The sequence below is a fragment of the Haliotis asinina genome, chromosome 5 (genome assembly GCF_037392515.1).
Source record: "Haliotis asinina isolate JCU_RB_2024 chromosome 5, JCU_Hal_asi_v2, whole genome shotgun sequence".
Classification (NCBI taxonomy): Eukaryota; Metazoa; Mollusca; class Gastropoda; order Lepetellida; family Haliotidae; genus Haliotis; species Haliotis asinina.
In genome coordinates this window covers 57,243,428-57,256,910 of record NC_090284.1, presented here as the reverse complement: position 1 = coordinate 57,256,910, position 13,483 = coordinate 57,243,428, and the positions used below count along the sequence as shown (strand labels likewise).

General features: G+C 41.0%; 1 protein-coding gene across 3 annotated transcripts in view; it reads right to left on the bottom strand.

Annotated features, from left to right (window-relative positions):
* Nucleotides 1-10,080: 10,080 nt before the first annotated feature.
* The window catches only part of LOC137284908 (cGMP-dependent protein kinase 1-like), a 114,650-nt gene continuing 111,247 nt past the window's right edge, over nt 10,081-13,483 (bottom strand). For 2 of the 3 annotated variants that reach the window (XM_067816953.1, XM_067816952.1), the window contains exon 17: nt 10,081-13,146. In XM_067816953.1, the coding sequence (XP_067673054.1) occupies nt 13,048-13,146 (99 nt within the window). In that variant the 3' untranslated portion in view covers nt 10,081-13,047. The remainder of the gene's footprint in view (nt 13,147-13,483) is intronic. The other variant, XR_010956929.1, reaches the window with a different exon arrangement.

The following is a 13,483-nucleotide window of genomic DNA, read 5'->3' as shown; positions in this document are numbered from 1 at the left end:
ACGCACGCACGCACGCACGCACCCACACATACATACATACATACATACATACAGTTTTCATCAACAATGGACAGGCAAAGATTCAACAATGGACAGATATAAAAACAATTGCACTTCCTTGTACAGCTGATGTTAATGGAAGTGACAAAGAGGAACAAGGTAGCTGACAAGACAATGTACGCTGTGGTAGTGATAAAAATTAAGAAAGCAGATTAAATAACAACAAATAATCATCATATGGCCTGGCTACATATTTTTTTAAAAGAAATATGTGGATGATGGCTGTCCTGAATTAGACACTATACCAACATTGTCATCACGTTTTAAAAACATTGTGGACACATATGCCAAATCGTGGTAATAATGTCTAAATCTCTCAAAAATACCGAACATGCTGAAATGTTTTCAAAATGTTATTACAAAATGTCATGCTACAACATGGGTGAAACTTTTTCACAACGTCATTGAAATGACACTTGATGTCATTTCCATAGACCCAGAAGTTATTTCACTACACAGTCCCAACCCAGCAGGCACAGGACGTGAATTAGACGTCTAGAAGAGGCTGACGCCGTCGGTTCCAAATGTATTCCCGGCCTTCAAAGACTCAAAAACACCCGGAAATTGGTGTTTATCGACATTGTAAGCCAAAAAAGTAAACCAAAAAGGATTTACTGTCTGCACTCGTTTACATCGAGTACGGGTACAGCAGTGACGTGTCATGAGCAGGCCATTTCAGTTGGTTCCCATGGTAGCATCTGGAGTTGCTCATTTGTGACGTGATTCTAACTTTATGTCACAATATGATTTGAATGACGTCACCATTGTTGATAACACAACAAGACAATTGTTTGCGATGTTTCTACATGTCAGTACGCAGTGAATAGTCTTGCAGTTTCCGGGAATCTAATACCATTTGATCATGTTTTTCAACCAATCAGATTACAAAACACAGTGACTTTTGGTTTACTATAAGTGTCACCATCCTGAAAAAAAGTATTAAACCTTTTGTGCCAGAGTGATTAAGGTTTATCTGTCCTTAAATACTTAACTAAGACGTATATGGGGCTAAAGTTATTAATAGTTGACGCTCAAGTAAGACACATGGGCGAACATATGGGGCTAAAGTTATAAATAGTTCTCGTCTCACAACAAGGGTCGCCCCAGCATTGGTCCAGAGTGAAAGATCTACTGATAAAAGATGGAGGGAGCGTGAGAGTAAAAAACAAAGAAAGAGTGGATGTCAGACCAGTAGGAGATAGAAGCAAACCTGGGAGTCTGCTCCATCAAACTGAAGTTACTGCATACAAAATGAACCGGATACACTCTTGTGTGTTATGTTGTTAGACCCACCCCACTTGGTCACCTTTGTCGTCGTCGGCAGAATAAAGAGTTGAATCCCATGGATTCTACTCCGCTCTGAGGAGGAACAATATCGCTGTGTGATATGGAAAACATCGGAGACTGACTGTCCCTGGCAGAATGAAGAACTAAAATCTCATGCAATCATTAACAATATCACTGTGTCATATGGAGAACCAACGTGGTTAAGATTGACTGGTCTCATCAAAAGAATGGAAAGTATGCGGAAAATGGTGATGCAGTTAAGGAATAGAGCGAGGAAGGAGCATGGAAATTTGGCGCCATGGTTGAAGAATGGACTTAAAACAGTTTGAAAATGTGTGTGAGCAGGGCCTCTCACTAAGTGACCTTACCATTCTAACAAGACAAAACTGTTGTGACTGCTACAGACAGCAAGGATCAACTTGCCCCTGAGCAATGCTGCTCCCCAAGCAAGCCCTACTCCCAAGACGGCTGTTTCCCCAGTGGAGAGAGGTAACAGGACAAGGAGTGAGAGGAAGTGACACTGGATACACCAATGCCATGACAAGATGGCCGACATCCTGAGGATGGACAGAGAAGGGAAAAGGACCCAAAGTTCCTTGTTTCATGTTTCCGAGACATTCGTGACTTTGAATGTGAATATTATTGACCTTAGCAGTGCCCAACAAGGACAATATGTGCAGAAAAAGACTTTATAAAAAGTTATAATTCATAAAATGTCAACATTGTGTGTGTCGGTGCAAGTTTACATTGTGTTTGTATTGAGGCACATGGACGGTTAATGTTGACTGGAAATGGAGAATTGTATATTGCAAGTCTGTTTTAATGAATCAGGTTGGGGCCAGTCATGTATCTCAAAAAATATTTAGTCACATAATTGTGTAAACTGAGCCTTTTGGGAATAGTGGAAAAGACGGTTTTAAATGAATCCCGTTTACTTAAAAAACAACAACAAATCCTTTATGTTAAGAGAAATGTTTAAACGTAGTTTATCGTTCTAAACATCTTCTTTTCTTTTAAATGCTATTTTGAAATGTTTCTAAAACATTTCTGAAACCAGACAAAATCACGTGAATAAAACATTTTAAAAATGGTTCTAGAACATTTCATGAAATGTTCTTGCGAACATAGTGTTTTCAAAAAGCAGGGAATGTAATTCAGCGAAACTATCTAAATAGACACGGAACAATACTGTAGTCACTAAAAATAACTTCACAGAGTACTTACTCTGTCATTATCAAAAAGAGAAAGAGCAGGAACAAAAAGAAGAAATACAACAGAACGACAAAAAAACAAAACAAAACAAAAAAACAAACAAAAAACAACAACAACAACAAAAAAAAAAAAATCGCAGCGCCGATGCATGACATCACCGATCACAATACCGCAACAACCTTGCCCTGCCTGTTATCAGCGTTTACGGAAATGTATATTTGAAGAAATTTGCTGGTTTAACCAATGAAATCCCAAGGAATCACCTGTGTATTATTTATAGCGACTGACAGTGCACTGGCACACTGTGCCATGCGTGTAATGGCTAATCAACCTGTCAGAAGCAGTTAGCTGTCAGACAATACGATTTCTATAGACAATCTTCAGACCAATGTCTGGTCGTAAATATAGCTGTAACATAACGAGAAGACTACAATAGTAATGTAGTGTCTCCCTGAAATAACTTATGCTGCATCGGTGATTTTACTCAATCAGACTACCGATGTATTTCTTAATCCGTGTAAAATAACTATACACATATAAAGCCCACACTTAATGGCTTGCGTAGACGTTACGCGTTTTCAGAAATAGAAAGAAAACTATTTTGGCTCGTCATTGAAGATGGTAAGGTTGACTTTCAATTCTCGAAATATCTTACCACTTAATATACGACCTTACAACAGCATCCTCGCTCTCATTCGTTGTGTGTTAAATAAACAGCTTTAGTCTGTCGAAATAACACACACGCACTCAAGCACGCATGCGTGGATACACGCATACACGCACATACACACATAGAGGCGACTAACAGAATCGGGTGGTCAGGTTCGCTGACTTGGCTAACACGTTCCCAGTTGCCAGATCGATGCTCCTGCTGTTGATCACAGGATTGTCTGATCAAGGCTCGATTATTTACAGACCGCCGCCATATAGCTGAAATATTGCTTAGTGTGGCATAAAACTAAACTCACTCACTCATTTAGGTTTTAACACAGCAGGGATGGCTGGACAGTAGGGAAAAGAATGTGGTTCAAGGACATTGAGACAGTCTAATCCAGGCCTAGCCCTACAGACCCTGAAACGAATGTATCCAAGAAAGCCCCTGCAAGTCTATAATATATGACAAGTCTAAATTTCCACATTTCTTGGAAATGAAGAAAGTCTCTGGGCTCATTATGTTGATTATAATGTAGTATGCTTTTCGACAGTAGATATGTTTATTCCAGAGACTAGATGTCAGACTAACCCACACCGGGCACCAGGAATATGACAGATGATTCAGGCGACTGATTCTATCGCCTGACGAATGACATCTATGAGAGGAATGGATACTCCAGACACAGACTGTAGAGGCAGTGGTGGTTCCCACAGTGACAATGATTGATTTCCTTGTATAATTTCATCATATTTTCACGTGGCACATGCCCCTAAAATGGATAGTGCCCAACTATTACCCATATGCATTTCATTAGAAAACCATATCCGCATAGGAAGTTATGACTATGTAACAATATTGAATAACTTTTCAAGAGACAGCTGTTTGGCTATGAAAACATTTTCATTGCTCAAGCACTTACCCATTGTACTTTGATCTTGCTGAAAGCCTTTTGAAATCTCTGATGCTGTAAATTTAAAACATGCAAGTGTCATCAAAGTCTAATTCACGTTTATGTGAGCGCTACTGAAAGGTTTCTTGAAGATCCATGAGATTATTTGCTAAAATCCTGACATTATACAGATCATCAGCTGCAAATAGTTTGTTAATATATGCAGTCGTTTAGGTTTTCATGTACCTTTAAATGTCATAAATCAGATATTTTGTAATGCCTGGCGTTACTTCAATAAAAGATATAGTTTATACTATGAATATAAATAACCAAGATCTGTAACATCCTAAACGCATAGGCGATATTGATATGTAACATTTGAAATATTTTTCAAATATTTTTTCAAACCAGCCAGCATAATGGTCGTCCGTGTACATGGAACCAATGTACGGAGTAACAGCTGACTTGCATGAAAATGTCTTGGAGAAAAGTGGGTTTACGACATCAAGGCGCAGTTCTAAGGAATCGGTAACAGGGACATCGCCTATTCAAGGTCGTTTTGTTTTCAGACAGTCATTGGCATCTTTTAGGAATATCGTTATGCCGCCACTCACTGCTGTAAATCGAACCGATACATGTAGAGATCTAACCTTGTCCGCATTCGGGGCAATTTAACTTAGGCTACTATTCTGTACAACGCCGAAGTCTTAGGATTCAGACGGTTCCGATCAGTGACCTATTGAGGGAGTTGTGCCTTATAACTCTATGCAGATTTTTAAACAAATGACTTATTAACAGATGTAACACAAACTCACCAATAATTCGGAGTAATAAGCACGGCTAACATTAGACAGGGGTTGTATCCTAGTCTCAAAGAGGCAGTGCTGACGAAGTCAGAATGGTGTCCGCCCGGGAAAGAGACGTTTGAAAAGTACCATTTGCCCCTAAAGCCACAATGTGTAGGGGAATAATTACCGTTTTTTTCAGATAAGCGATGCCCATAGTAAATATTTCACTTATTTGCTGCTCATACGGTAACATGGATTAGCTGATAGCGCATGGGCGGTAAAGTAACATTCATACACTCAACCATGCCCATTGTCTGTTAAGCTTCACCATTTTCAACTCTGATTTACTTAAAATGTGGCTTTCCCGGGCTATAACCATAAGAATATACTACCAAACCCAGTGTTCATCATTTGATGAAAGTGTAAGCATATGATGTGAAATGTCGTGTCACACACACACACACACACACACACACACACACACACACACACACACACACACACACACACACACACACACACACACACACACACACACACACACACACACACACACACACACACACACACACACACACACACACACACACACACACACACACACACACACGCATATACCTGTGAGGGTTTTTTAAAGAATTTTTGTCCTAAACATAAAAATGTTGTTTAACAAAATATTAAAATATAGACGCAGTTCAGTGTTTGTTACGGAGGAGCGCAGAGAAAGGGACAGCCAACAAGGCTGTTCGAGAAGCCGACAAGGTTATTTATTCATTAGCCTGTGCTGTGCCGTCTTCATCCTTTCTCGCACTCCTGGCTGTACCTTCCCTGCACTCCTCCCGCGTAACAAACTGGGAACTGTGACCATATTTCAATGACATATTGTTAAATAAAAAATGTTTTAGGACATAATTTCTGCAAGAGGCCTCACAGAGTTGGTATGATGTTTCATTATGATCAGAGTTTTATTGATTGTCTTTTTGTTTATCAGATTTTTAGTTAGATTGCATTTCCTCGGTCAGCTTGTGAGCCAAAAGGACTATAGTAAAGAAGCTGACCAACATACAATCTCACATTTTATATGTGTGACTTGTAAATGCCTTTCAAAGACTTTGGTTGATGCATGTTATCGTACCCCAGTGACGTAGATTAATGCTAATGATGGCAGTCCCTGGATGGATGTTATCTTTTCCCAGTGACGTTGATTGATACTAATGACGGCAGTCCCTGGATGGATGTTATCGTATCCCCGTGACGTATATTGATGCTAATGATGGCAGTCCCTGGATGGATGTTATCGTATCCAAGTGACGTATATTGATACTAATGATGGCAGTCCCTGGATGGATGTTATCGTATACCAGTGACGTATATTGATGCTAATGATGGCAGTCCCTTGATGGATGTTATCGTATCCAAGTGACGTATATTGATACTAATGATGGCAGTCCCTTGATGGATGTTATCGTATCCCAGTGACGTATATTGATGCTAATGATGGCAGTCCCTGGATGGATGTTATCGTATCCCAGTGACGTAGTGACGTATATTGATGCTAATGATAGCAGTCCCTTAATGGATGTTATCGTATCCCAGTGACGTATATTGATGCTAATGATAGCAGTCCCTTGATGGATGTTATCGTATCCCTGTGACGTATATTGATGCTAATGATGGCAGTCCCTGGATGGATGTTGTCGTATCCCAGTGACGTTGATTGATGCTAATGATGGCAGTCTCTGGATGGATGTTATCGTATTCCAGTGACGTAGTGACGTATATTGATGCTAATGATAGCAGTCCCTTGATGGATGTTATCGTATCCCTGTGACGTTGATTGATGCTAATGATGGCAATCCCTGGATGGATGTTATCGTATCCCAGTGACGTATATTGATACTAATGATGGCAGTCCCTTGATGGATGTTATCGTATCCCAGTGACGTAGTGACGTATATTGATACTAATGATGGCAGTCCCTGGATGGATGTTATCGTATCCCAGTGACGTATATTGATGCTAATGATGGCAGTCACTGGATGGATGTTATCGTATCCCAGCGACGTATATTGATACTAATGATGGCAGTCCCTGGATGGATGTTATCGTATCCCAGTGACGTATATTGATGCTAATGATGGCAGTCCCTGGATGGATGTTATCGTATCCCAGTGACGTAGTGACGTATATTGATGCTAATGATGGCAGTCCCTTGATGGATGTTATCGTATCCCAGTGACGTATATTGATGCTAATGATGGCAGTCCCTAGATGGATGTTATCGTATCCCAGTGACGTATATTGATACTAATGATGGCAGTCCCTTGATGGATGTTATCGTATCCCAGTGACGTATATTGATGCTAATGATAGCAGTCCCTGGATGGATGTTATCGTATCCAAGTGACGTAGTGACGTATATTGATGCTAATGATAGCAGTCCCTTGATGGATGTTATCGTATCCCAGTGACGTAGTGACGTATATTGATGCTTATGACAGCAGTCCCTTAAAGGATGTTATCGTATTTGATGCTAATGATGGCAGTCCCTTGATGGATGTTATCGTATCCCAGTGACGTAGTGACGTATATTGATGCTAATGATGGCAGTCCCTTGATGGATGTTATCGTATCCCAGTGACGTAGTGACGTATATTGATGCTAATGATAGCAGTCCCTTGATGGATGTTATCGTATCCCAGTGACGTAGTGACGTATATTGATGCTAATGACAGCAGTCCCTTGATGGATGTTATCGTATTCCTGTGACGTATAGATTGCATTTCCTCGGTCAGTTTGTGAGCCAAAAGGACTATAGAAAAGAAGCTGACCAACATACAATCTCACATTTTATATGTATGACTTGTAAATGCCTTTCAAAGACTTTGGATGATGCATGTTATCGTACCCCAGTGACGTAGATTAATGCTAATGATGGCAGTCCCTGGATGGATGTTATCGTATCCCAGTGACGTTGATTGATACTAATGATGGCAGTCCCTGGATGGATGTTATCGTATCCAAGTGACGTATATTGATACTAATGATGGCAGTCCCTGGATGGATGTTATCGTATACCAGTGGCGTATATTGATACTAATGATGGCAGTCCCTGGATGGATGTTATCGTATCCCAGTGACGTAGTGACGTATATTGATGCTAATGATAGCAGTCCCTTAATGGATGTTATCGTATACCCGTGACGTATATTGATGCTAATGATAGCAGTCCCTTGATGGATGTTATCGTATCCCAGTGAGGTATATTGATGCTAATGATGGCAGTCCCTTGATGGATGTTATCGTATCCATGTGACGTTGATTGATGCTAATGATGGCAGTCCCTTGATGGATGTTATCGTATCCCAGTGACGTAGTGACGTATATTGATGCTTATGATAGCAGTTCCTTGATGGATGTTATCGTATCCCAGTGTCGTAGTTCGATGCTAATGATGGCAGTCCCTGGATTCTGGTCCAGATTATGTACTTCTTCCAATTGGTATGTTGCTGAGTAGGGGGGTAAGAACAATTAAAGAACTTTGGTTCTATTCCTGCCATTCTCAGACATTACGAACCAATCATATTCAGCCACACGATCACAGTAACGCGCAGGTCCATTGTTGAAACCAGGGGAAATAGGGTTCCTGAAAATTACCCACATATCTATTTTTATGTTCATGAGTCGATAACAAATATAGACTGGACCTTGTAAAGTAGCCTTGATCAATTTTCACAAAACATCCCGACTAATGGAATTCATGAGGCACGTTATATAAGTCCAAATCGGTTCATCCAATATGTTATTGTTCCCGAAGGCAAAGTTGTCATGGTAACCATGTACAACATGATGCTGAACTACGCTATTGATACAAAAATAGGAAAGCGTGCCCCATATGACCTTCAAAGCACCCATACGTCCGTTAACATGAGCTGTTTTACAATGAGAAACATACACTTTGAAATAACGTACAATAATATTGCCGGGACAAATACATTATGATTACACATGAATGTAACCTGTTGCATAAGATATAATGCTCTGACGTAAAACTTGTGATAATGCAATTTTATCGTGACTTGACGTTATAAGATCAACCTAAAAAGTCTGAAGATGTCAGCGACATATTCTCAGTACTCTCAGCCCAGTCATCTTCTTTTTAAATATGACGTCTTTCGTCATATTCGCAAATGCTGGTGATTGGTGATCGTAGGAAAATTGAGGTTTCATACCTAGTTGCTTCACCACAGAGCGCACAAAACCTCTCACCATCCTTAAATAACCCGTGATGATCCGAATTAGAAATGATCTTCAGAAACCCGTGGAATGGTACGACTAACGGAATTGGATGGTCGTGTTCCAAATGCATAGATCTGTGCTCATACCTTTGATCACTTGATTGTCTGGTCGAGTATTTACAGATCGTCGCCATATAGCCGGACTGTTATTGCTAACTGCGGCGTGCAGCAACAAACCAAAGCAAGGAAATTCTCATCTGAGCTCCATGACACATTCAGAACAAAGTCACTTGCCTCAGGAAACACAAACAATATTTATGTATTTTTCAAAATGTGTTTCAGTCTAACGCAAGATGACGCACTGGAATAAATCGGGAGCTTCGTATTTTTAAGCAATAAAACATTCATCGATTTTCAGAAATGGAACGTTAATACTATTTCTGCAACTCCTTGCTAATGATTACTAATGCGATCTGCTGACTCTGGGAGTGACGTGATATATATATTTTCCAACCTCCATTTCCGCGTCATCCGTAAGCGTGATGAATTGGCAGATTACCTGGCCCTATACGATGAATTCGTTCACATTCTCTGAAGATCGTGACACTCCGTTGTCCCGCAAACCTCAGTTTCATTAAAACAGTATTGGTTTCTGTCGTCGTTAAGCTTGTCATGGCTCTGAAGAGGGCAGGTAGATGCCAAGCGGTTCAAGAGTTTGCTCGTTTCGCCGATTGTTCGGGTTCAGTTCCAAACATGGGTACAGCGTGTGAAGCCCATTACTGTTCTCCCCCCGCGATATTGCTGGGTTGTTTCTGAAACGCATCATAAAACGATGCTCAATCATTCACATTTTGCGGACAATCTCACAATGAGCTCCTTCGTCCAGCGAGAAGAATCGCTTTACTCATTCTGGTGAGATTTCTATTTGGCAATAACAACAACATGAATACATTTCATTAAAGTCTTTATTGTCCAAGTTTTCACATACCCTTGCGGAGAAAAATAAACAGTTTCAGCGAAGGACAAATAAAAGGCACCTGTTCCAGCTGACCTGTGCACGAGATCCCTCACCAATTGACATTGTCGGACACTTGAGGCTCCGTGCCAGGCGCCCAATAGAGGTTAGATTACATAACATGACGTCATTCACGTGCCATTCATACTTTCACACCAAGAACTCACTCATGTGACGGTAGGAGATACATGGATGTCATATCATTGCTATGTACCAGAATGTGAACAAGAATGTGACCTTGTTAACTGTACCCCTTCTCTTAAGCATCGATGGTTTGTCGAGAAAGTAATATCTTGTAAAATGAACTGTTGATGATGAAAGAATGATACCCTTTGTCAGAATGACTAAAATGCCGATGTAAGATTGGTAAGGCTTCGTAACCCATCCCATCTTTCCGTAATCCAAGATAGCCTTTATTATTACAACTTCCTACAACTGATGGAAAGGAGTAACAGTTGAATATATATTCTGTTTGCGATGGAACCAATTCCTTTGGCTTTGGTTAAGAATGTATTATAACATTTCAACGGATATGATATGACTTGAAAATGTGCAATAGATCGCTTATCCAGACTTTCATTACAAACTTATATGTGACGAACAACCCAAAGCGACTACAGACACGCTGGATATTCGATCGGCAATTATTTTATATCTTCCCCATACACATAAATTTATATTCCGAATGCCCTAGTATGATATTTAATAATATTTGAACGTATGCAGAGTGCATACATTATCTGTGACACACATAATGATTGTATGCTGAGGACACATACATGGAATGCATGATCTGTAATGAAATACAGAAACTAGTGTCTGACGTTGCGCTGCACGCCGGCGACTGCGCATGTATTCGTGTAAACTCTATAGCTTCAGTATCACCAGCCCACCTGCAGCACGATGAGCTGAAGATCAGTGTGCAAAACACTATACCTCCAGTATCACCAGCCCACCAGCAGTCGAATGAGCTGAAGATCAGAGTGTAAACACTATACCTCCAGTATCACCAGCCCACCTGCAGTCCGATGAGTTGAAGATAAGAGTGTAAACACTATACGTCCAGTATCACCAGCCCACCATCAGTCGAATGAGCTGAAGATCAGAGTGTAAACACTATACCTCCAGTATCACCAGCCCACCTGCAGTCGGATGAGTTGAAGATCAGAGTGTACACACTATACCTCCAGTATCACCAGCCCACCCGCAGTCGAATGAGTTGAAGATAAGAGCGTAAAACACTATACGTCCAGTATCACCAGCCCACCTGCAGTCGAATGAGCTGAAGATCAGAGTGTAAACACTATACCTCCAGTATCACCAGCCCACCTGCAGTCGGATGAGTTGAAGATCAGAGTGTACACACTATACCTCCAGTATCACCAGCCCACCTGCAGTCGAATGAGCTGAAGATCAGAGTGTAAACACTATATGTCCAGTATCACCAGCCCACCTGCAGTCGAATGAGCTGAAGATCAGAGTGTAAACACTATACGTCCAGTATCACCAGCCCACCTGCAGTCGGATGAGTTGAAGATAAGAGTGTAAACACTATACCTCCAGTATCACCAGCCCACCCGCAGTCGAATGAGCTGAAGATCAGAGTGTACACACTATACGTCCAGTATCACCAGCCCACCTGCAGTCGAATGAGCTGAAGATCAGAGTGTAAACACTATACGTCCTGTATCACCAGCCCACCAGCAGTCGAATGAGCTGAAGATCAGAGTGTAAACACTATACGTCCAGTATCACCAGCCCACCTGCAGTCGGATGAGTTGAAGATCAGAGTGTACACACTATACCTCCAGTATCACCAGCCCACCCGCAGTCGAATGAGCTGAAGATAAGAGCGCAAAACACTATACGTCCAGTATCACCAGCCCACCTGCAGTCGAATGAGCTGAAGATCAGAGTGTAAACACTATACGTCCAGTATCACCAGCCCATCCGCAGTCGAATGAGCTGAAGATCACAGACATCTCGTCGAGTTGAACGGTTTGTGTTATCTGGTATGTGTTTTTCATTGTGCTAGTGCTATTCAAAACAAACTACAAGGCAAGATGACTGGACATATAACATAAGCATAACATTTTTAGCGGAGAAATCCGAATAATTGCGAACCAACCCGTCATATCCAAGAACGACAAGGCTAACATGTGTACCTCAACAGTATATGGTATGACATATGTTTAAAACTCTCATGAACAATCCAAAACTCCATATCTGCATATGTTCGACGGAGTTATCATGATCTTCACAAGTGAAGGAAATAAATACAATCTATTAACATATAATACACATCTGGTGGTTAATAAAATATATCAATCAGACAAACAAAACTGTCACATGAAACCTGAATGATACCATCAGTAGAGGGAGACAATCACCTTACTGTGACAAAACCACAATACCTTCAGTTACCTCCCTTTATAAATATGACTGACGGCAGTGATATGTCGTGAATAGATTAATTACATTTTTACCGACGAACGTATTCGCCGGAAACTGGAAGACGAATATCTTCATCTCATTTCTCTCACCATTGCCGACTGCACTTCATTATTGCTTTAGGACATAACATAGGACAAATGTTCCCAATTATCCAAACAAATCCGATCACTTAATTGTAACACGTAAAGTACTCTGTGGACTGAAGAATCATGATTCAAACAGTATGGAAAGTTCTGATGTGATTCAAGTTCCCCTTATTCATATCTTGGCTTGTAAAAGCCACGTCTCCGCGGAAAGACAGGGCACCATGGAAGATATCCCGTTTGTTTGGCCAAGTATATCATTGAGAGGCAAGGCACGGCGGTTGCATGGCAAGCCCTGACATCCTCAGGTTATCACAGATGACGTTGCAAAATTCACTTCCGGTACTGCACATCCGGCCACTCGTCTCAGAAGTCCTTGTCCCAGCCAGTGAGATCGTCTGGTGGGGGCTCCTCCTCGTCTTCGGGGTAGTCGTCAAAGTTGGACGTATCCGTTGCAGACTTCACCTAGAGTGCAGAACAGGAGGATATTTATCACGTTACATACACTAGCATGGCAAAGTTTAACCTTAAAATTACTCGACATAGACAGATCGGCGTATCATCTCTACAAACACATTATGACATTAATGTTTCGTCATTTTTGTAACAAGCGAATACAACAGGAACTAGTTTTCCACAATGGCTGGTTGTGGGTGCGTGAGCGAGCGTGCTGGGTGTATGAATCTACTGCTTTGTTACGCTAAATGCATTGTTAAGGTGTTGATACTCACACCGTTATCTACACAGAACGATCACACTCACGGGGACAAAGAAGTTGTGCATGCATATGTAGCGGTCATGA